The sequence below is a fragment of the Elaeis guineensis genome, chromosome 13 (assembly GCF_000442705.2).
Source record: "Elaeis guineensis isolate ETL-2024a chromosome 13, EG11, whole genome shotgun sequence".
Classification (NCBI taxonomy): Eukaryota; Viridiplantae; Streptophyta; class Magnoliopsida; order Arecales; family Arecaceae; genus Elaeis; species Elaeis guineensis.
Genome location: NC_026005.2, coordinates 14,626,601 through 14,652,481, shown reverse-complemented (window position 1 = coordinate 14,652,481; position 25,881 = coordinate 14,626,601). Strand labels below are relative to the sequence as shown.

At 39.4% G+C, this 25,881-nt stretch overlaps 1 protein-coding gene across 1 annotated transcript; it reads right to left on the bottom strand.

Moving 5' to 3' along the window:
* Positions 1 to 15,981: 15,981 nt before the first annotated feature.
* Positions 15,982 to 18,777, bottom strand: LOC105056471 (uncharacterized). Its single transcript, XM_010938684.3, has one exon. It carries the CDS (start codon positions 18,708 to 18,710, stop codon positions 16,791 to 16,793), a length of 1,920 nt encoding a protein of 639 aa, XP_010936986.1. The 5' UTR covers positions 18,711 to 18,777; the 3' UTR covers positions 15,982 to 16,790.
* Positions 18,778 to 25,881: the final 7,104 nt, after the last annotated feature.

Genomic DNA, 25,881 nt, shown 5'->3' with positions numbered 1-25,881 from the left:
GTTCTGAACACAGTACTGTAAAAGGTTTACTGATTCAAATTTGAATTTCAAATTTAAATGCATGCTGTTGTATCATATTTAGATCCTAGTGTAGGGTTAATTAGTATTAATTAATGAGATTAATTAATAATTTTGTTATAAAATAGTAATTTTGAAAAAGATTTAAAATTATCATTTTGCCCCTGCACTAAATTTTCGCTACAGTTTTCGATACAACTGAACCGTTATGACCAGTCGAGAATAATCAACATCGGTAGCATGCCTGCACATCTACAACGGTGAAAGATCTTGGACTTAATATTTTATGGAGAGATTTGAGTTTAGGTCTCATCTAATCGGTCATCATATGACTGATGTAATTGGCATGGGCTAAATCAAACCACTAAGCAACTATATTTGTGACTCAATCTTTCAAATTAGCCAGATAAGTGGAGATTAGTGGGGATCCTCCCATTACTTTTTTTAAACACCAATAAATTGATCAGATAAGCGAATGGAACCAATTAAATAACTACTTTTTAATTAATTGCCTTAGATACTAATTGGATAATTGATCAGAATTTGTTAGCTCAAGTGAATCGGGCTCAAATCAATAAGACAAATTAGGTCCTTAGGTTAATTGATTTTACATATGAGACTCAATCAATTTGATCAATAATAATTGTATGATCATTAACTTAATTAATCTAACTCAATTCCATACTTAACTCAGTTTAACTAATTACTTAATCGAATTAGACTCATATGTCCCAAATAAAAAATCTTAGATGTAATCCTATTACATGACCTAATTTTTAATTTTTTCATGACTAAAACCCTCATACACAAACATAAATTTCAGATTCTAAAATTATATTTCAGATCTAAATACTTTGTATGAAAGTAAATATTAAAATATAAAAATAATTTTTAAGTTCTAACATACAAACATATATCACATATATTCATGTAAAATCAGATCTTTAACAAAATTTTAGATCTAAATATAATATCATATATCTCATATACTAATCATAGATCAGATTAAAGCTAAATTTATAATCTAAATATGCAATCATATAAAATACATATGAATCAAAATTCAGATCATAAAAAAATTCAGATTTCATGCATGTATCTATTTCACATGAACTAGAACTCTTTCTAAATCAATTTTCAGATCTATGCATGCATCAACATATCAACTATATATTCTAGAATTAAATTTAAAATTAAATTTCAAATATACATCACATATATCAAGAAAAATTAATTTTAAAATCTTTTCAAAAATATATATATTAAAATTCAGTATATGAAAATCCATGACTCTTATATCACTGTTGGATTTTGGGGTTTGATGCATGCATATATTTTTTAAAATTTTTATTTTTTAAACACTGTAGTAGAGAATAAGATTAAAATACTTTTAATCTAAATTTTACATACATAAAAATATAAAATCACATGGATCTATTTCATATACTGAAATTGATATATGTTAAAATTCAGATTGTGATCAAATCACATACTTATTTCTCAATCTCTTTCTTCAAAACTGGATCTGAAAGAGATGAGGTTCTCTATTAGCCATATAAGTATTCAGCCTCTACGAGTATCTACTTGGGATCAGCCTGAAATAGTCCTCTATAATCTGAATTTTGAATCTCCAAAATTCAGCTTGCTGAATCTGAATGAAGCCTGGATCGCGATCAACACTTGATCTTTCTCTTTGATCTTCTTTTTCTCCTCTTCTCTAGAGTTTTTCTTTGCTATGTGCTGCTACCAGATGTTAGAAACTAGCAAGAAAGAGGCATCCAAATTCTTTTGGACAGGGAACACCTTGGGATGCGCGTCCCAAGGGAAGGGCGTGTAGAATGCCCAAGAGAAGAGAAAAGGAGAGGAAGAGAGGGCGTGGGGAGAGCCTTTGGGTGTGAGGGACTGCTGGTTTGGATGCTCTTAGGACCTTAGGGGAGGTCTCTTTTTATAAGCACAAAAATTGAATCCTATTCAATCATATAATACAAGTCTTACTTGCATTAGGATTCCTATTAACTTAAGTTATCCAACTTACATTAGGAAGCCCATTAGGCGCCAACTATTGGAGCCCTTGCACTTATAATTAGACACCCTCTTTTGCACCCAAGAGACACTTCATATGAAAATAAAAGACCCTCTAATTAATGGACGCATCCAAATTGATCAAATCAAAGTGGCGCCTCATAATAACTATCAAGGAGATTCATAAGGGATTTGCACCCTTAATTTATGTGATCTATAACCTTAGACACCTAACAATTAGAGTTTTATGAATCTTATTTATGTAGATAATTAGTAGGTAATTAAGTTAGAATTAACTTATCAAGTAAGTAATCCAAACTAAAAGAGAAATTGGATTCAACCATGTGCAAACAAGATTATCATGAACCCAATAGATTTCTCTAAACTTTCTTGACACTTCATAAGCTTAATTACTTATTCCAAGCCTAATCTCTTTGTTGTGTGACCTCATAGGTTCAATTTTATCTGGTAGTGAGACATACAATGATCTCTATCATCGTATCATTGAAACTCTTTTCAATGGGTCGGAATAATTTCATTTTAAATCAACAAGGATTGTCGATCCAGAATAATCCTAATAAGCTTTCACAATCCATTAGTGACACCTAGCAGTATATAGTGGTAATCTAGTAGAACTGAAATGAACCTCTAGGTTAGTTAACGTGTGATTCAGTCCCTCTATCATGAGTCTCGATTAGATGACAGGTCATGGATAAATCGTCAAACCTCAACATCGGTCATATGATAGGTTCAATTAGCTTAAGTCTATATATGATTCTATAAAAAAAATTTTTCATCAATCACACTGCTATGGCCATAGACTTAAGAACTCAGCTTCTTAAATTTTATAGGACCACTCCCTTCTGTTAGAATCGATAAATCTCATCTTGATGCACATACCACTCCTATAGTGGATCAACTGTCGCCAACATCTACTACAAGGGCTCCTTAAGATCCATGTTGATGTGTCAGTCAAACTCCAGCAGTCTCACTACGAACAGTAGTGTCATCTCAGATCAAAGGATCAGTCATACAACTGCAGCATTGAGAAAGTCACTAACGAGTGAGCAGACATCCATGTGACTTCTGGTGTTGGTCACGCTCAGTGCTAGTTATTCTTTAATAACTACCTGCACTCTCACTCCAGTATCTCTACACTACAGATTCAAGACTCATCTGTCCGAAAAAAGCGATTTGTGTATTGCTCTATCCAGATCAATCACCATCTCCATGATGATCTTATGATCAGAAGTAATTTAGGAATCAATCATCAATGACATATGCTTCAAATTTTTAACTCTTTGAGAATATATGTCATCATCTTGTTAATCCCTTGGATGATTCATGGACACATAGATATGAATGGTAATATAACTGTCCAATAAGTATAAAATCATGTCCTAGAGATATAAAATGTGTCAGTCAAGATTGGCTTCTAGGACATACATCCAACAGGAATCACTCACAAAGTTACCATACCATATCACTCCCAAACTAGTGTCTAAGTGGAAGTCTCTAATAGGGAGATCAAACGAATTCTTGAGAAGACGGTTAGGCCTGTTCGAAAAGATTGGTCTAAACGATTAGACGATGCATTATGGACCTATCGTACTGCATACAGGACCCCGATAGGAATGTCTCATTACCGGCTTATTTTAGAAAAGCCTGCCATCTGCCGGTAGAGCTTGAACACTACGTATTTTGGGCTATAAAGTAATTCAATTTTGATATGAAAAATACGAGTAGTAATAGGAGACTATAATTGAATGAATTAGAAGAGCTACACAATAAAGCATACAAGAGTTCACGAATTTATAAGGCTCGAATTAAGATTTTATCATGATAAATATATTTCATGAAAAATATTCGAACCTAATCAAAAAGTGTGGCTTTATAATTTGAGGTTACGACTATTCTTTGAAAAACTCCATTCACATTGGGATGACTATATATCGTAACTCAGGTGTTTCCTCATGGAGCAATTGAAATTAAAGATCTTAAATAGGAAAACACCTTCAAAGTAAATGGCCAATGATTGAAATATTATGTGGATGAAATCAGAGATGGCGAGCAAGTTGACTCAATTGAATTGCAGGATCCAGTCTATAATGGAACTTTGGCTTGGTCTGGCTGAAGATCTTAAAATTAGCGCTTGTTAGGAGGCAACTCAATATTTTATTTTTCAATATCTAGTTTCTTTTTATTTTATAAAATTTTTTGAGAAAGATAATTAGCCAAGTTGGGGGGAGCACCACGATCAATGGAGTCAAGAATACACCACGCCTAGTAATGAAGGACCTCTCAATCAAGATTACACATATCGAACTCAGGTGGTGTCCTTCCTTGTTACATTCTATTTTAGCTTTATTATAATTCTCTTCTTCCATTAGAGATAATGAAAATTAAGTTGGAGGAAAGAATAACTAATTTAGTTAAGTCCTCGAGTATAGTCAGAAATAATTAATTTTATGTATCTGAATTTTATCTCGATTTGAAGTTAACTAAGCATCTTAATTAATAAGTGATTAATGGTCTAGATAATTTTAGAGATATCGAAAAAAAAATATTAAAGACACTCAATTAATGAAAAAATTTAGACTAGACTAAATTTTAGAGTGATTCTAGAACCCTCTTCTTACTATCTCAATGAAGAATCTACTTTATAGAGGTATGGGTGGAAAGATCGAGATATACAAAAAAAAATTTATTATAAAAAAAAAAGCTAAAATAAAAAAAGATGGTTTTTAGCATTTCTCACTAAGTAACCGGATCCCTTCGTCTAAGTAAGCATTGTTGTTCGCATCAAAAGGTGAGAATGTAAAGAAACCTCTTGTATAGTGAGTTTTAATTTATAGCCTTTTTGACTCGAGTCAGTAAGCTTGAGGGATGTTTTACACCTAATGCCCTAAAGCTAACTGATTTGAGAGTCATTGGCCTAAAGCTCGCTACAAGAGTCAATTAAAAATCTTAAGGGGTTAGGACATTGCACTGACTGTACATGTAAATATTTTTTTTTTTAAAATAAGGAGGCTAAATTGTAAGAAGATAATAAATCCTGCTCACATCAAGTTAGAGGATTTAAAGAGTAGAGTGAAAAGTTGGTGAAAGAAGATCTTTAAAAAATTTTATAGCTAATACTCCACCATTAATTGGATCGAATTGATAATCCAATGAAGTACCTCTTTAATGATCTAACCGGATATCCACTACAGTTAGAAATATCTAGGATAACTTTTGATTCAAGAATAATTTGATGCACAATACTAATTATCTATTTTACTCGAGGACGAGTAAAGTTCAAGTTGAGGGATGTGATGAATACTTAATTTAAGTCACTAGAGGTACTAAATATTATAATAATTGATGTTATTTTATTAAAATTTGATGCTCTCTAATCTATTTTGTAGGTAATTGGGAGTTTGAATTCATATGACTCAAATTAGACTCAAATTGGATCAGACTTGAGTGAACCAGGTAACCAGCTCCCATTTCAGTATGAACATGACTTAAAGATTAATGGAGGAGAATCAATATGAAGATCCAAAGATCCTTATTCACGCTCTCGCCTCTCTTTTTATGAAATCTTAGCCTCCTCACTCTATAAATAGAACCCCAAGGCCTCCATCTTCTTCAATCAAACCAACGCCTAAGTTTCTCTCCAAGCCGCTGTCCCATCTCTCCTTCTTTCTTCTCCATAAGTCTAGGGAAGGTCTTAACCCTAGTACGCCTTCTATCAAATCTAGGAGAGATCCTAATTCTAGTACCGCTATTCTTTCTCTTCCACATACCCTCTTCCATCTACTTTTCTTCCTTGGAGTTTCTAGACCAAGCCTTCCAGCCATCCTACCGCTGTTTGCACTGAAGAAGATGAAGGATTCAAGGAGGCACACCCACTATCAAGCACAATGAGAAGATCAACTTGGTTTTATTGTTCTTGTATCGAGCTTTTGTTTCTTTTCCGATGTATGTTTTTTTATTTAATCAATGAAAAATATTTTTATTACAATCTCTTTGTTTTTTTCTTAGTTTCTTGCAATATATTATTTTTTTATTTATATTTTTGAAATAATCGATCTAAGATCTTTGTGAATACGATTCTGACTCATCCTATCTACATAGTAGTGAGTAGGATTAATTTTGATGTGCTACGATATGCATCAAAAAGGATCTAGTATGTCAATTCTTCATTGTGCGAAGGGTCATGGTGCAATAATTGATGTCAGCTGACTGGCCAGTTGATGTTGTATATATGCATACTTCTGATATGGTTTATATCTTCGGATAAATTCAGCTGTATTTTTCTTCATGGTGGGCCAATAATATCCTTGTCGTAAGATTTTATAAGCCAGAGATTTGTCCCCCAAGTGATTTTCATAAATTTTTTCGTAAACTTCTCTAAGTGCATAGTCGGCATCTGCTGGTCTCAAATACTTTAGTAAGGGAAGAAAGAACGATCTTTTATAAAGTTGGCCATTCATCAAAATATATTGCGAGGCCGTCCATCTGAGTCGTTTGGCTTATGAAGAGTCTGTTGGTAGAGTTTCATCAGTTAAGTATTGGATGATTGAATCTATCCAGCTTGGTTCGTCATTGACTTGTAGCACTTCTTCGACTTTATCAATATTCGGCTGTTCAAGATATTCGACGAATATCCGACCCAGCGAGTTGAATGAAGTGGTCGCAAGTCAGAAAAGTACATCAGCTCGAGCATTTTCTGTTCTTGAGATGTGAGAGATCTCAAAATATTTTAGAGTCGACGTAAGATCTTTCACCTTCTGAAGATACTTCATCATAATGAGATCTCGGGCTTCAAATTCACTCTTAATCTGTCCGATAATCAGCTGTGAGTTGGTGAAGACTTTCAGATTATCAATGTCAAGCTCCTGTTATTTGAAGCTTTGAAGCTTTGTTATTTGAAGACTTTGAAGCTTTGAAGACTTTCAGAATGGGTGCTTCATACTCGGCTTGGTTATTTGAAGCTTTGAAATTGAATCGAAGGACATATTCTATTACAATTCCTTCAGAATTGGTGAGGATGAGACCGGCTCCACTGCCTTATGCATTAGATGCTCCATTGATATGTAGCACCCATGCCGATATTAAGTTGGGCTTGAGAGTTTCAACTGGCTTTATTTTATCGTTGGATTCATCCTCAAGATTATTGTCTGGTATAGTATACTCGACGATGAAGTCAGTCAAAACTTATGCTTTCATTGATAGATGTGGACGATATTGTATATCAAACTCGCTGAATTTTATTGTCTACTTTGTCATTCATTCTGAAGTATCAGGATAGTATAAAATTGCTTTCAACGGCTGATTTATCAAGACAACAATGGGATGTGCTTGGAAGTATAGGCGAAGTCGCTGCGTTGATATGATCAGGGCATAAATCATCTTCTCCATCGTTAAATATCTTATTTCAGCATTATGAAGCACCTTGCTAGTATAATAATAGATCGTTGAAATCGATTTTCATCCTCTTAGACGAGTATCAAACTAACTGCTTTTGTCGAAGTCACCAAATAGAGATATAAAGATTTTCTGATCTTTAATTTTGTAAGCAATGGTGGAGATGTCAGATATCTTTTCAGATCTTCGAAGGACTATCGGCACTCATCCGACTATGAGAAGTCATTTGTTTGTCTTAAGGTCTTGAAGAAGGACAAATATTTTTCTGCCGACTTTGATATGAATCGACTGAGTGCGATGATCCTTCCTTTAAGCTGTTATATCTTTTTTTTAGAGCTTGGATACTTCATATTGATGATAGCCTTTATTTTCTCAATATTGACCTCGATTCCTCATTGTGACATAAGAAATCTAAAAAAATTATCAGAAGTTACTCCGAATGCACGCTTAGTTGGGTTTAATTTCATCTGATGTTCTCGAAGTGTGCCAAAGGTCTCTTCCAAATCTCGAATATGATCAAAAGTTTAAGGACTTTTGACCAGCATATTATCCACATAAACTTTCATATTTCATCTGATTTGTACTTTGAATATTTTGTTGACTAGCCATTGATTAGTAGCTCCAGTATTTTTTAAATCGAATGGTATTACTTTGTAACAGTAGATGTCTTTGTCGGTTATGAAGGCTGTGTGCTCTCATTTTTGGGTGCCATCCGAATCTAATTATAACCCACAAAGGCGTCCATAAAGCTTAAGAGTCGGTGTCCCGAAGTTGCATCAACTAGTTGGTCGATCTTCGGTAAGAAAAAATTATCTTTCGGACAGATTTCATTTAGATTTGTATAGTCGATACAAATTCTTTATTTTTTATTGATTTTTTTCACCATCACTACATTGACAAGCCAATCGGGATAATTAGCTTCTCTGATAAAATTAGCTGTGAGGAGCTTGTTAATTTTTTCATTGATGACTTTCTACCTTTCGAGAGCAAAAGGTCTTTTCTTTTGTCTCATCAGCTTACCTTTTGGATTAATGTTTAGCTGGTGGGTTATTACCTCCGAAGGGATGCCTGGCATATCAGTAACCGACCAAGCAAAAATATCGATGTTTGCTCTTAGTAGATTTATTAGTTGTTGTTGCTCCGGATCAGACAGCTGCGATCCAATTTGGACCATCTTTTCAGGATCTTCTTCTTTCAACGGAATAGAAATCAGTTGTTCGACCAGTTCATCCCTTTCTTCATTTTTTCTTTGGTCTAATTTATCAACAGACAAAGAATCTTTAGATTTATTATTTTGTGTGGAGACCAAAAAGCAATGTCGGGTGAGTTGTTGGTCTCCACGCATCTCTCCGACTCCATTTTTTGTTAGAAATCAGATCAATAGATGATATGTTGAGACTACTGCTCTCAGGGTATTAAGTCCAGATCATCCAAAGATGTCATTATAAGTCGAAAGAACTCGGACAACCGTGAATATCAATAGAACAGTATTCTTTTATGGATCTGTTCCTACGGTTTATAAAAATTTTTTCTTCTACAGTAACTACATCTCCAGTGAAACCGACTAATGGCATCGAGACTCTTCTAAGTCGATCAGTCGATAGTCGCATTTAAGAGAAAGTCAAGTAAAAAAGAATATCTGTTGAGCTTCCATTATCAGCTAGAATTTTTTTTACATCATAATTTGTTATTGTCGTCGAGACAACGACAACATTATCATGGAGAGTTTGTATTCTCCGAATATCATCTTCTGAAAAAGTAATTACATTATCGAGTAGTCATTTCTTCATCAATTTTTCTTCGAAAGTTGCCCCCTAGTTCTTTAGTCGTCCGGAGATCATATTGATTACTTCCGCCATCGATCGATTGTTAATTATTTCCTCAGCTTGCGGCTGAGATTGTTGGTCGGTGGGAGGTTAAGTCAGACGATCACGTCAGAATTTTTTGAGATAGCCTCATCGAATCAGGACCTCTATCTCATCCCTAAGCTGGATGCACTGCTCGGTATCATGATCGTGATCATGATGGAACTGACAGTACTTCTTCCTATCACAACTCTTTGATGACGCTTTCATTGGTAGGGGGTGTCGAAGATATTTCTCTTCTTTGATCTCCATCAAAATCTATGCACGGAGAGCAAAAAGAGAAGTATAGGAGTCGTACCTGCCATAGTTGTTTGGCTTTGGACTCCATCATCGAGGTGAAGCTCGCTTATTGATAGTCGGCCTACTTGATTCGATCGAAACTCTATTTTTTTTTAGTTTCTTTTTTTGACATTTTTCGTCTGTTTGGTGCCGGTTAGAAGCACCCTCATCTGTATGGATATACTTGTATGCACGCTTTAAAAGTTCAGCATAGATCCGAGAGAGAGTCTTATCTAGAGAATAAGTAAATCTGGATCCTCTCATACCCCTCTTCATGATCGATATGGCCATGTCTTCATTAAGCTCCCTGATCTCAAGTGTGGCTACGTTGAAATGAGCCACAAAATCTCTCAACATTTCTGTCTCACCTTGCTTAATGGAGAAGAGACTGTCTGATGTCTGTGGTACCTTTCGGCTAGTGCTGAAATGGACCATAAAAGAATGCTCGAGCTGTTCGAAAGAGTTAATGCTCTCCGACTGAAGTTCGAAACACCAGACTTGAGCAACTTTTCGAATAATTGCTGGAAAGCCTATGCATAAGAGGACGTCGGTTGCCCCTTGAATCATCATGAGAGCTTTATAGCTCTCCAAATGGTTGATAGGATCGGTGGAGCCATCGTATGGCTCCATTTGCGGTATCTTAAATCGAGACAAAATTGATTCATCCAGGATATGCTGAGAGAGAGGTTGGGCAGTGTAGAAATCAAAGTCACTGGAAGATTTCTGACCTTCCACCCAAAGTCGAGCAAGCTGGCGGTCGATCTCTTTGAACTTTCATTCGTAGTCATCTAGCCATCGTTGTCAGGACAATCCGGAGGTAGAACCCCCCCAAGAATTTGAGGATGGAGAAGCAGAAGGCGTCCGCTAGGGGTGGCAAATGGGTTGGATCATAAATGGGTCGGATCAGAAAATAGTCAATCCAAACCCGACTTTTTTATTAAACTGATAAAAAATTTAAATCTGAATCCGATCTATTTATTAAACAGGTAACTCGACCCGACCCGTTTAACCCATTTATTAAATAGATCAAATTAGGTTAAACAGATTAAACAAGTTAAACGGGTCAAGTTAAATGGGTCAGAAACAGGTTAAACATGTTTTAAATAGGTTAAACGGATCTTAAATGAGTTAAACATGTTAAACAAATCAGGTTAAATGAGTCAGAAATAGGTTAAATAGGTTAAATAGGTTATCTGACTCAACCCAACCTAAATATTAAACGGATTAAACGGGTTAAACGGATTAGATATCTAAAACCCATATCCGATCCAATTATTAAACGGGTTAAACGGGTTGATCTGTTTATGATCCGAACCCGTTTAGCCTAAACCCAAACCTGTTTATGGTGGGTCGAACACGGGTCAGGTTGGCAGGTCGGATCATATTTTGTCAGCCCTAGCGTCCGCGGCCTTTTCTCCTTTCTGATACTGTGTGCACGAGAAAGAGAGGGAGAATGCCATGAATGATGGGTGGCACAGTAGGAGTGCCGAGAACGTGGTTGCCCATCTTAGTAAGAGTGTCGAGACAGTCGCTGTTCTGGAGAAGAGGAGGGTGAACGCCGTGGTGGACGGTTGCTGTGCTTAGATGGCACTGACTGAGCTACTGGCTCCTTCGTCGGTAGCTGCTGCAGCTGTTGAGTTTGTTGCTGCCGGAGGCTTTGAATCACCTCCATTAGTACCTTCATCTGCTGCATAAGTGCAGCAATTTGCGCATCCGTAGTGACCACAGGATATGAAGAACTGGTCTCTGCCATTGGAGGTGGGGGAAGAATATCTTTCCGATGAGAAGACTGCCTCACTGATCTTGTTGACAGTTGAGCTCTGATTTTTGACATGATTGCTTGTATCCTTCCCCCAACCTGACGTCCCAATCTGTTGCAGCCAATCTTCTGTTGCGCTCGTTGCTGGAGAAAAGCACCTGCAAAAGAAGTTCTCACTGATCAAAATTATATCCGGTGGGGATCCTCCATTGCCTAAGTCAGCGGGAAGTGGTGAACAACAGATAAGAATTTTGAATAGCAGAGTCTCAGTCCAAAAGTGTCTTACGTTCATTTACCTCTCTTTTATAGGCAATTCAGATGTAACTGTTGAGCATGTGGTCCCGCTTTTTATGGCACTAAATTATCAGACCATAATCATGGAGTTAATAGGCTGTTTATGCCCACTAATGATTGTGACACGTAGTTGATAACTGTTTATAATGGTTAAATATGTAGGTTCCGCACATTCCGATTTTATGTGATCATGGGAAGATAAGCTGACTATATGTCGGTAGTTATGAAGATTCGAATGAACATTGGTCGGTAATTCTGATATGTCAATGATCATGAGTCGGATATTAACTGAGTTGTCGTGTTTGTCTGTTGATGGTTGAAAATATCTGATTGTTGATCAGTTAACTGATTGTGGGTCGACATACTGTATTTATGAAGCTGATCTATAGTCAGAATCGAAGATAAATTGAATTATCCCAACATATATATATATATATATATATATATATATATATATATATATATATATATATATATATATATTAGATTGTATAACCATCTCCATTTTACTAAAAATCTATCATGGGAGATGGAACTGGCCAAGTATAGGATTCTAAGTATATAGCTAATTAAAATAATTGTTCGAAGCATTCCTGTTTTCTCTCACATACATCACAAATGTCCAATATGGATCCCCTATGACAGTTCTCTATGCGCATGAGATTGCCATTATCAGTTGTTAGATCCCTTAATAAAAAAAAGTATTATCGGTGATGACATAAAATTCATGATTGTAGTTTTACTTATCATTTCCACATTTAGTATCCACCTATCAGTAAAAAAAGATGATAAATGTAAAGTAAACAAGCATGGATTGTAGAGTTTTACTTGAATCGGAATGCTACATTAAGCATGTTTGACGTTATATTGCCATATTTGCAAATAAAATTGGAAAAATAAATTATAAAAATATATTGATAAATCTATCATCATAAAATTAGGATTAGATGGTGCCTTTGAAATCAAAATGTGTGGAATACACTATCCTAAAAATGATATTTGCTTCATTTACAAGTCTCCCATGATATCATATCGGTTAGGACAACTAACTCTACTACTCCCGATTCACACTTGGCTTGCGATGTCTTCCGATTCAACATCGGTATCTGACTCAAGATCGGCAACCGATGTCGACCAAATGGCCCAATCAGTCTCTGAATGTACTAATTGATCAAGGGAGCCCATGATTCATCACACCGACAATCTCTCGATGACTCAGGAATCGAAGAATGACTGACTATCAACCTGATATCTAGTCAGTATCTATTGTGCTATCGACGACGTTGTCAACGATTCTGATATGAAATATGAGAAATTGATATCCGATCGGTATATCGGCACCACCGACCACTAATCGGTATATGGGAGTTGTCGACCTCTGATCGGCATATCGAAAATCGTCAGTACAAAAAGTGCATAATGGCTGCATAATATGATTATTAGTGAGTATTAATTGCCCACCCCATGATCATATAATGATCGGAATAAGCAGAACCCCATATACCTAATCTTTACAGATAGTTACCGATAATTCACCTATAAAAGAGAGGTAAGGGAGCAGCGATGGGGAGAGAAAAATCTTAGAGCTAAAAACTCTGCCAAGTTCTATTTTCAACTTTTTGTTTGATCACTTTTCACTAATTTAAACATCAGAAGGTCTCCGTCGGACAAAATTTTGGTCAGTGAATTTTATTTTGCAGGTAGCTCTCAATCGGAGTTAGATGCATATGAGATTGGCCGCAACAATATCTAAGGTATAAAATTTGGCTCAATTTGAATCCTCCTATCATGAGTGCGATTGGATAGAGGTGTGATGCAAAAAATTCATTTGGTTATCAAAGTTAAGAGAGAATGAACAAAGAAAATAGAGAGTGGAAGCACAAGAGGAAAATAATCTCTCTTGCAGAGTGTTGTTCTTGAGAGAGAATAGAAGAAGGAGAGAGCGGAAACATCGAAAATTTACAGAGGATTATTCTTATTGGCTTATCTGCTTATTTGTACCGAGCGCTCGAACCTCAACCTTTTCTGTAGAGCTTAATCGGTAACCTCTTTCCGCAAGCCTTTAAAAGCCTTTAACGGCTAAGCAGCAAAAAATAGTCAGTTTCAGGCTAGAGGAGAACAATCTCCATGCAAAGATACATTCTTGTTGGGTTATTTGCTTGGCTATATTGAGAATCTGAACCCGAGTTTTTTATATAGGGGTTAACCGATAACCTCCTTCGACATGCCCATAAAAGTCTCAGCGGCTGAGTAGTTAAAACAACCTCCATGGCTAAGCGGTAAAAGCTAGTCAATTTGAGGCCATTAAAGGCAATTAGTGCTTCATTAAGGTCCTCTAATGTCCAGCATATTAACATAATACATAAATCTAAAATACCTTGCATGCAATGCGCACAAGTAAGACTGACTGTGCCCAGTCCGAGCGAGCACAAAGGTGCATGTGGTCTTCGGCCCAACACTCACAAAGACCAAGTGGGCCTAAAACTACAGAAATACTAAATGCAAGTCTTCCTGCATTAAACTATTTGATGTGAAGTTATTTGAAGTCATTAAGACTTTAAGGTTTGAACCTTTTCCGAAAATCATAATAAAAATTCACAAATTAGCGAAATATTCAAACAAAGCATTCTTTATCCCGTTCTTTCATTATTCTAATTTCTAAGGTAGAACAAGAAAATTACATAATGATTAGTCAACATATCAAGGTTTGTAAAACAATAGCAACCATATCAAATATTTCATAAAAAACAAAATTAATAAAATCAATACGAAATCAGACGTGGTAGAAACATTAGAAATCTCTTTGTGACTTGCAAGTTTGTGTGGAAGTGATGGAGAGATATTTACCTTAAAAAAATGGAGATAATCCAAGATCGAGAGTCTGTCATTTTCTCTACTTTATCATTATATGTAGAAATCTGAGCGTGAGATTATAAAGAAGTCCATTCCATCTATTCTTATGGTTAACCCTAATAGTGTGCCATCTTTCTACATTTGCTCACTCACCTCATCACATTCTTCTTCCTATAAAATAAAGATATTTAAGATTGAAATTAAGGGCTATAATACGCTTAAAAAAATCAATAAAATTTATGTCCTGACTATTTGCACCCATAAATAGCTGTGAAATATTGGACAAAGAGTCCAGGATGAGACCATACATCTCTATAAATCACATTGTTTCATGTGTGAAAAGGTACATACTAGATTAAGCATTCTTTGCCTAATTCTCTACCTATTTCTTCTAATCCTAAGGAAAAAAATAGAAAAAAAAAATAATGTAGATTTTCATTAGTAGCATCACATATTCAGTATATATTCAAAAGAATAAAACTACTGAAGTCAATATTTAGCTAGACGTGTTATAAATGAAAGAGTTATTGTGATTACTTTACAAGTTTATGTTGAATCGACCAGAGTTCTTTACAATATGAGAGATGGAGATGATCTATGATATGGTGCTTCACAAGGGACTTATTGTATTTTCCCTCCATCTCCATTATGTATAGAGATTTATCTCATTATGAGATTACAAAGAAATATGGATTCATTCAATCTAGAAACCTGTTCTTACGATTAACCCTATTACCTTATTACCATTCTATGTTTCTCAAACATTGTAGCATAGTCGACAGAAAATATAGAAACATTTAAATTGATATTAGATTTTATGATTCATATTCAAATAATTAGTTGAATCGGTCAATATATAACTGTTTATAACTGCAACAGTTTCGCGACAATAGATGTGAAGCGTACAGACTGAGATCCTTCGACCCCGCCCCCTAAACTATTCACATATCTTGAATTGTTACAAAATGTCTCCATGGTTTCAAGAGAAACATGAAATATATCAAGCAAGTGAGAAATCCATCACTAAAGGGATAGTGTTCTGGTTCGTGCTTGTGTTACCTCACTGGGGTTGGGATTGGAGGGAGAAAGAGCACGCAAAGGTTGAGATGGTAGTGATAAGGGTCAGGAATGGAGCCGGCGGTGGACAATGCCACCCATTCGCTGCTTCTTTAATGGATAACTTAGATGGACCCTTAATTCTTGTGTTGTTAATGGTCTGAGCACCTGAGCTGCACTTCGCACGTGTGATACTACATATCAACTGCCAACACCAATCTTAGACCTCTTTCGAAAGCAATCTTGAGTCCACCTAGGCCTAGTGGAAGAATAATTTTCCGCTTGCAGAACTGGACATGTAATTGTCTCACAATGCTCATAGCAAGGATAAGATTTTGTTGCATAATATCCCAAGTGGGAGAAGAAAACCAGTAAGGTATATAGTGATTAGCCAAATTTACAGAGCTACATACCTTCAATCTCTTAATGTCACACGATTATAAATAGCTTTACAATTATATCATCAAAAATTACAGGACATTTCATATTGTTAATTATCAGAAGGCACACCTAGGTGCACAAACTTCCCAACCACAAGTGGCTAGAGATCAAAATGCATTCACAAACTCGGCCTTGAGAAGAAGAGAAATACCAAAGATAGACTGCAGTAGTTGAACCTTATTAGTTTCTATAAATGCTGAAACACAACAGCCACCCAAGAAAACACCAACCTCCCTCAGAAGAAGAGGTAAACCCAGTCCAACCACCAACTCTTTTGTTGTTAACAAATATAAACTTTGAACAAAAGATCGAAAAAAAAAAAAAATCTAAAGCCTGATAATAATACCTTTTTCAAATCCTTCCAGATCCATGGACTTCAGCCCTTTTTCCACTATGATTATGAACAAAGTCATCCAACTCTCCAACCATCTTCTATGATCAATGTATTTCCTCCCTGTCATCATCAGGGGCTCATATATTCAGTCATCTTGAGGTGCTTTTGATCATGAACAAGCACAGTGTCATTGAGAAGACCATAACACACGCCAAGAACCAGCTGAATTAAGCATTCATGAGCAATTTAGCTCGATCAAACAACTCATCTCTAGGGCATCAGACACCTTGTGCCTGTCAAGCAACTTTCTAGAATGAACTCCAGGTCCATTGCAATGGAACTAGTGATGAAGCTTGGTAAATAACTGACGCCCGTTAGCATGGTTGCAAGTGATAGGTGTGGTGGAGGGAGTGGATCTCTAGCATTGAAGCAGAAGAATTGAATTGAATGCATAGATTTACACATTTTCGTTCTTCACATCATCTTCGCCATTGCTGAGCCCTTCTATCAGTGAAATGTAAGTACTATCATCTGGAGTAATGCCCTTGCTCACCATCTCTTTGAGGAGACCCTCAGCATGACCACCTTCCCCATTTTTACACAGCCCTTGTATGAGGGCATTGTATGTAAGAAGTGTAGGATTGAATCCCTTGCTCAACATCTCATCCCTAACTTTAAAAGCATCCTTGACATCACCTCTCCTGCTATAACCACTAATCAGTGTATTATAACTGATTAGATCAGGTTTGACACCCCGTCTATTCATCTCATCAATTAACTTACGAGCCTCTTCAACTTCCCCCAACAAGCAGAGCCCTCTCATCAGTGTATTGTAGGTAACTTCATCAGGAGCAAGTCTCTTACTTTCCATCTCTTTCAAAAGCTCAAATGCTCGCCCCATATTTCCATTTGCACAGTGGCCATCAATCAAGGCATTGCACATCACAAGATCTGGATAGAGACCCTTCTCTGTTACCTCTTTGAACATCCTATCTGCCTCAGTTACTCGACTCCTCTTGCAAAGAACATAAATTAAAGATGTGTAGGTCACCATGGTTGGTTGAACCCCTTTCCTCAACATTTCTTCAAAAAGATCAAATGCCTTATTTATATTCCCTTCCTTGCAATACCCATTTATTAAAATGTTATATGTTATTGCATCGGGCACCATTCTCTTCACCTCCATCTCCTTAATCAATGCATTAGCTTCCTCATTCCTCCCCTCCATGAACAATGCATGCACAAGCAAATTATAGGTGCAAAGAGTTGGCTCGATCCCTTTCCTCAACATCTCATCCCTGTATTGAAAAGCAACATCTAATTTCCCCTTGTTACAGTACCCATCAATCAAAGTATTGTAATTGACAGCACTTGGAACCAAACCTCTCTCCAACATTTCGTCGAACATCACCGAAGCATCGTCGACCCTCCCTTCTTTGCACATCCCCGATATGAGAGTGCCATAAGTGTATGCGTCAGGTTTGATACCTTTCTTCTTCATTACACCCAACATCTCGAGGCCCATTTGGACCTTGCCCCTCGAGCAATGCCCCTGAATAATTGTATTGTACGTGACAACGGTCGGCTGAACACCGGAACTCTCCATGACCTGGATGAAAGCTTTCGCCTTTTTGAGTTTCCCTTCCTTACACAACACATTGATCATGATATTGAATGTCACAACTGACGATGGGATCCTCATCCGAAACATTTCAGCAAACAAAACCCAAGCTTTCTCCGTTTGGTGTGATTTCAAGAAGGCACTCAATAAACAGTTGCAAGATTCGATCTTTGGAAGAAAGTTAGCATCTTTCATCAAATAAAACACGTCTAGGGCTTCCTGGATCTTACCCGAATCGAGATAGGCCCTGAGGAGGAGATCGAACGCCAGTTGGGGATTGGATGGCTTGAGTTCTTCGCCGGCGGCCGAAAGAGCGTTGAAGAACTTCTGGGAGGAGTCGAAGTGGCCGGTGGAGATGGCCTCTTTGAGGAGGTTTATGGCGGGGCTAGGCGGCCGGAGGGAGCAGAGGAGGGAAGCAGCGATGGAAAGGGAGCGGAGGTCGAGGCGGTGGAGGCCGAGGCGGTGGAGGAAAGGGGGGATGAGGTCTGGGGAGCAGCGGAGGTGGAGGAGGACGGCGGAGACGAGGGGAGGGGAGAGGGTGGGGAGGAGGTGGTCGAGGGAGGTCCATTGGGAGCGGAGGACAGAGGCGGCGATGGAGTCCACGTGGCGCTCGGGAACAGAGGGAAGGGGGTCCACGGCCGGCAGTGGGGCGGAGGAAGGATCGACGGCGGACGAGGGCGCATTGCAGGGTGGCCGGCGAGCGGCGGCGATGCACGCGAGGCCTCGCCGCCCCAGGCGGCTGCAGAAGTTACTCATCTTGAGAGGAACAGTGTTTGCGACAGGGGTTGAAGCTGCGGGTTGCTGCTTTGTGGCGTTTCTTATCAAGCCCCCAAAACATGCCCGCTGAATTTGATGAAAAGGATGGTATTTTTTTTTTTGTTAGGATAAATTATTTTCATAGTTTTTAAATTAAATTAAATATTTTTAACTGATCTTTAAATTATAAAATTATAAATTTAAATTTTTTAATTATCTGAATCTTTTTAATGTTATCTTCAGGGTGGATTCTGCCTATTTTCTCTCATCAAAAATCTGATGTGACAAAATCCGATACTGACGTGGCAAAATCCGATGCAGACATAATAAAAAATAATATATTATTATTATTTTTAATTTTTTTCATTTTTTTCTCTCTGCCCCCCACCCCCCACCTCCATCGGCTTGCCAGTCGTGCACCCCCCATCGGCCCACCCCTTCGGCCCCCCACCAGCGTAACGGGGCGACTGGGGGTTGGTTGCGAGCACCGCACTTACTGACGTGCACTTAATGTGGATGTAAGTGGGGTGGTCGTGCCGCTTTGCCTCTCTCCCAGACTTCGAAGCGACATGCATTCAATGCAGACACAGAAGGGCGAACGTGCTTCGACAGTCGCACGCACGATCCACTAACAAGGAAGCACTTTACATTTTCGGCCAGTACATGCGGGATTACTCTCTTCCCCTGAACACCCTGAAGTCGGGGGACATATGTTGAGGGGTATTATACCTAGGCCAAAGCACATCCCTGTCGATGTTAGGGCAGAGTTGATCCCTACCTCAACCATTGACTCTGATTTCTTGCTGATCCATCATCGGCTAGCAAATCCTTTTCAAGCCAACGATCAGGGCTCGAACGGCTAATCCTCGCTTCGGCCAATCTCGAGGTGACACCCGACCATCGGGCATGGAGCCTTGGGAAACCCTAATTTTGACATCTTCCTTGAAAGTCTTGAGTCGATCTTTACTCCTAATCGATCTCCAAGTCATTTAATATTACAACTTATCATCTGAGGAGGTCGACTCTCATCATCTTGGACCCCATGGGGTGGACTGAACCAGTCTCCGGGATAAGCCGGGCCTCACCTCCCCAACTCTCCATTGTCTTCGGGTAGGGCTTTCTGAAGGCAGTTCTAAAATTCTCCTCCATTTATGCGTCCATCTCCCATTGATGCCGAGGTCCTAAATAGCCCCCGTACTCCCTACACGCATGCATAATGCACCCTTATCAATGTCGGATCGCACCGGATCTGCATGATCGAAGGCTTCTTGCGTGCTTGTGCGTACCTTTGACGATGTTGAGGCCGACTATGACCTCGTGAACTGGCTCCTATATCTGGCTTCAGTCGAAACTGCAGCCACTTGCAAGAGGCTTCAAAGTCTCTAGATGCTTGCTATAGTCGATCCCTCCTCTGTGGGCTATCGTTGCTCCATTGCATAAACGAGCGACACATCATAATACTCAAGCACATAAACATCCGGTCCATACATCAAGCCTCAAGTTCGAACCATGTGCCAACCTAATTAAAATATTTTCATTCATGATTACTTCGACTAAAGGAGAAGGATCGAGGGGAAGAGCTCCCTACGCTCACCCGGATCATCGATGAAGTTAAAGTTTCCCTCCCAAGGACCGGCCAGCAAAGCCTCGAGCATCATCCTCTTCAAGGGAACTTGCTTTGGATTCTTCAGCGCCTAGTTCTTATATGCATAAATTCGGATCCAACCATCTTTTTCAGCAACGGCTAAGTGTCATGCACGAGATGTGCAAGCCTCAGGCATCAAGTCCCTATATCTTCAATCCTTTTTGTCTACAGTACTTCCTTCGCCTGAGCCACAGCCCAGGCTTGAAAGACATGTGTTGGAAAAAATTTCATCTGGGCTGAAGATAAGAAGAGACCGGAGACCTAGTACTTTATCAATTTAATTGACCCACTATCAGTGCCAAAAGTTCTTCATCGGCCACGCCATCCCATATATCTCATTGATTCCCGATCATGCATCATCCACTGTGTATATGCTACAAGAATTGCCCTGGGTTGTTTGAACCTGACAGAAGTATTAATTACCCCTCTCCCTATCATCTCATTCTCCCATGGAAATCACAACAAGATAAAAGAAACACATAAAGTAGAAACCCTCGCTGAGTTAGCTTTTAGTCCGGAGATGACTCTCGGACTTCAGGCACCGATCCAAGAGATACCGCATCTCAAGCTTCTTCTTTAAGGATCTTTGACCGATTCTTACTCCTGATCATATGTCACGTCAGTGACTATAACAAAATATTCTGAGGTGCCCGATTTCTCCGTATAGATCCTCACGCTCGTTCAATTCCCATCTCGACCTATGAGCTCCATGGCGATCTTGCCCCATGTATCAACTGCCGACCCACTATCGACCAACTAATCCTCGACCTCTGACCCTGGTATCGGCCTCCACTTCTGGCTTTGGCCATCGACCCCAAGGGGCCTCTTTATAGCCGTGCTGTCTCTAGCTGTCAACTCATATCATTAATGAGGATGGCCCCTACGTACTATGAGGCAATACCACCCACCAACCTGGACCACGAAAGGGCCAGTATATTGGGGGTGGTACTTCAGTCATACCGAAGACATACGCCAAAAGAGCTCCCAAGGCTACAACATCGATCCCCACCTTAGCTGTCAACTCCAGATTTTGGTCATCAATTCAGACTTCGACAAACAATCTAGATTCGGATGACTGACTCTCATATGGACCGAGCCTTTTAGCCATCAATTCTAGAGACATCTCTACGGTCCAGTCATATCATCCTTTTAAATAAGGTAGACGGCCCTTGTCAGGGAACTCCCGCCCTTATGACGGTAGCTTCTACGTGTTGAGAAGTGGCAATATTCAAGAAAGCTAGGGAGCCAGGCACAATGCTACTCAGAGACATAATTAGGGGCAAAAAAAATTTTTACGACCTTCTCTCTCTTCCTACAAGGACTCCCACCTCACCTATATAAAGAGAAAAACAAAAACCCTCCAAGTGCACCTCCTCTCCCTCTTATAAATGCTTGCTCTTTCTCTTCTGTTGTGTAAAATCTGACTTGAGCGTAAAAGGTCTCCATCGGGGCCACCTCTGGTGAGAATTTTTTTTTGCAGGTCCGATCACCATCAACACATCAGATGTTGCCCCACTCTAGTGCTTCTGGTCCAGGATGGATTCCAACTATAACAAAATAGAAATTATTTAAGTTGCAGCCTCCTTTTCTTTTTCTTTATTTTTATTTTTTTATTTTTTGGGTATAATAGGGGATGGTAGAGAAAGATTAAAAATAGAGCTGTCAAGACGGGTCAGCCCGCCTGACTCATCTTTAAACGGGATGGGGTGGGCTGGCCTGTTTAACTAGCGGGTTGGAAAAATCTCAATCCAATCTGATCCGCTATGGGCTACGGATTAAATGGATCAATCCATTAAAATTTTTCAAAAAAAAAAAAAAACATAAACCTGTCAGGGAGTGGGAGGGGGGGCATGGGGGGATGTGAGCGCAGTCGTGGGGAGTGTCATGGGGAAGGGGCGTGGGGGGTGGGGTGGGGTGTGGATGCTAGGGCGGGGGGCGGGGTGCGTGCGGCCGTAGGGGGAGTCACAGGGGATCGAGGTGCGGGTATCGGGACGGAGGAGCTAGTCGAGGAGCAGGGTTTCCAATCCGATCCGCCATGGGCTACGGATTAAATGGATCAACCCACCAAAATTCTCCAAAAAAAAAGAAAAAAAAATCGTAAACCTGCCAGGGAGTGGGAGGGGGGGCATGAGGGGATGTGAGCGCAGTCGTGGGGGGCGTCATGGGGAAGGGGCGTGAAGGGTAGGGTGGGGTGTGGGTGCCAGGGCAGGGGGCGGGGTACGTGCGGCCGTAGGGGGAGTCGCAGGGGATCGAGGTGCGGGTGTTGGGATGGAGAAGATAGTCGAGGAGCAGGGAGAGGCGGGAGCATGGCGTCGAGGAGGAGGAGCTCGCCAGGGAGGGGGGGAGGAGGGGGGTCGGGATACGAGCGGTGGAGAGCGCAGGGAGCTCGCGGGGGGTCGGGATGCGGCCTGCGGGCACCAGGACGGGGAGGGAAGGTGGTGGGGGCACCGGGATGTGAGCGTCGGAGAGCACAGAGGAGCTCGCAGGGGGTCAGGATGTGCTCGTCGAGGAGTAGGGGAGAAGGGGGGGCTGGGGGCTGCGATGCGGGCACCGAGAAGCTTGGAATTCTGAATTTTCTCTCATCTTTTTCTCATTATCTCTAATGAAGGCAAGGAGGAGACGAAAGAAGCCGTGAACCTAAAACCCAACCTAGATGCCCTTCTCCTTCTCCTCCTCTGCCACCGCCACCCTCAGGCTCGTCTCCCTCCTCTTCTCCTCCAAACTGTCCTCCCATCTCAAGACCCAAATCTCCAAACCTCATCGTCGAGATCCTCTTCTCCAACATCCTTGCATTCGAGCCCACACGCCTTCACCTGCGACTTCTTCCTCTCCGCTGCCACCCATGCCTCTCCCTTTGATTCTTTCGCTGGGCCGAGCACCAACCCAGCTTCGATCACTCCGAGATTGCCTTCCTCGCCCAACGTCAGCATCCAGCCCACAATTGTCACTTACAACACGACACTAGATCCTTGTTGCAAGGAAAGCAATGCCGAGGAGGCCCTCAAGTTCTTGGGAGAGATGGAGATGATGGACACTGGGTGCTTCCCCATATAATGTCATCATCACCTCTTTCACTCTCTCCTCTCTCGCTTCCACATAATTTCAGAATCAGCTATTAAGATGGGTTGACCCGCCCTGACCCACCAACCCAAATAGGATGGGTCATTTAACCTACTTTAAAATAGGTTGCTAAAATATGAACCCAACCTGTCCCATTTACATGATGGGGTGGGTCAACCCGATGGATCTAACCCAAATTGACAGCTCTAATTAAAAACATATGAAAGTACAACCTATGGCATCGAATTGGATTAGGATAGATACATTAGCATGGCTCTTTGATGCATTACTATAATCACCATTATTGTGCCTTCTGGCCAGCCAATCAGTTGTGTACCGTCTAAAATGAATCTAACCTTGAAGCTTTGTTTTGAATAACTTGGAGGAGCGGATGAGAATGGGAGATAGAAGTGTCATCACCTATCTAGTTGATAATAGTAATAGAATCACTTTTTGAGACAACTTTGGTACAATTTAAAATGAAGAAGTTGGTCAATAGTCCCTCCCAAGTAGCACATAATTCGGCAAGTACAATCATAATAGATGAAATGACTATTACTCCTATTTGAACAACTCTACCAAGATATTACCTGATAATGTAACTGGTATTGGAAAGTTCTTTGAAAGAGTCATTAAAGGTTATTTTCACCAAGCCATGGAAAGGAGGTACCCAATAGACCATTGAGGAGGTGAGCTACTTGAGCTGTAGCTATCCTAGTGCCACTAGTTTGATGGAGACAAGCCCGATGTTATTTTGCAGAATTCCATGGCCATTCGCATGGTTTGACGAGCTATACACGAAGGATCATTGGTTAGATTTTGAAAGAATCTTTCATTCCTAGCGGACCAAAGGAGCCATCCCTCATAAGCAATAAGTGCTTGGGCATCTGTAGGCCTTTTGGATGGAAAAAAAGATGTCGATGGACAACTCTATATTAATAAAATGCTATAAGATTTTTGCAAGAGCATTCCAATAAAATATGTTCCAAAGTCTCCTTTGTACCACAAAGATCACAAAATCCCAATAAAGTTACAGCTTGTTCGATCACAACGAATTGCTGTGCAGTAGGATGAAGGAAGCATTCATCACAACGATCAATTGCGATCACAAGGGGTTACAATCTTATCCTTTTCTTTCATATGAAGATAGAAGCAAATCTGATCAGATGTTGGGGCAAGAATCAATCTGCTCCCATCATCTAATAGAGTGCTCTTGTTTCAGGAATGCAGCATCATAGGGTTGGATGCTGCATATAAACATGAGATAGTGCCCACGAATCATACAAACCTAGACTACTTGATACTTTCTCTAACATGTCATTTTTTTTCCTGATCTGTAACTTTGTTATGCAACTTAACTTCTAGTATATATGTCTTTAGTTATTAATATAGGAAAAATACTGCAGCCAACTGGAGCACAGAAAAAGAAAACCACGCATTAATAAATAATTAAGATATGTAAGCCTTCAGAACCTTAATCATATACCGTCATACATACATTTTCACCAAATGTCTTCATGCTAGCTCCAGATCTTTTAGTTTGATGATAGAACTTCACCAGTCTGCTATAATCCTCTACAAACCTTACACCTTGTTTCTAATCTTTAAGAGCAAAATAGGACAGTTCATGTTACTACAATAGTGGTCTAGAGAATAAAAGAAAAGAGTATCATCCTCTGTTTTTCCCACTTGTACTTGGCTCAGAGAGCTCTAGCTCTCCTTATTAGTATTCTTATAGTTAATAATCCATTATTTAAGTCATAATTAGCTCAGAGAGCTCTAGCTTTCCTTATCAATATTATTATAATTAATGGTTCATTATCTAAGTTGTAATTAGCTTAGAGAGCCAAGTCTTTCAATATAAGGTCTCTCTCCTTCCATCAATACATATGGTCCGAGACTCTATTCTAATCATTTTTCAATAGTTTTTTTTCATCTTTTTCCTCCTTTGTTGATTTAAGATTGCATGAGAGAGAGAGAGAGAGAGAAAGAAAGAGAGGGAGAGGAGAAAAATGAAATCTATCCTAGGTGAGAAGGCAGTGAGGATGAGGAAAAGGCATAGGTTGGCTTGGGTTCTTGATCTCCAGATTCACTTCTACTAGTTCATCGACAATGACTTGCCCTTCATCTTCCAGTACTAGAAGAGTGTCTTTGAACTTGATAGCCTCTTTAGGGTCTTGGTCTGCTATGGTTGCTTAGGTCGAGCACTAAGAAATATTTTATGAAATTTGAATAGCTTCCATTGAGGACTTCTACAGTAAAAAGTTATTTTAATTAATAATTTTTTGCTATATTCGTATTTCAATTCTAAGCTACTATTTGGTGGATATGTTACCATCTTATTAGACCACCCATATGGTTACTTGAAAAAGAAAATGAGTATTGAAGACTCTTCTTTATGAAAGAGATTTTATAAGCTTCAAATTGGTAAATGGATGCTAATGCACTATCTCCAAACTATCAGGC

Coding starts and splice junctions, on each gene's coding strand:
- LOC105056471 (XM_010938684.3), bottom strand. CDS start 18,710: ATGAGTAACTTCTGCAGCCGCCTGGGGCGGCGAGGCCTCGCGTGCATC.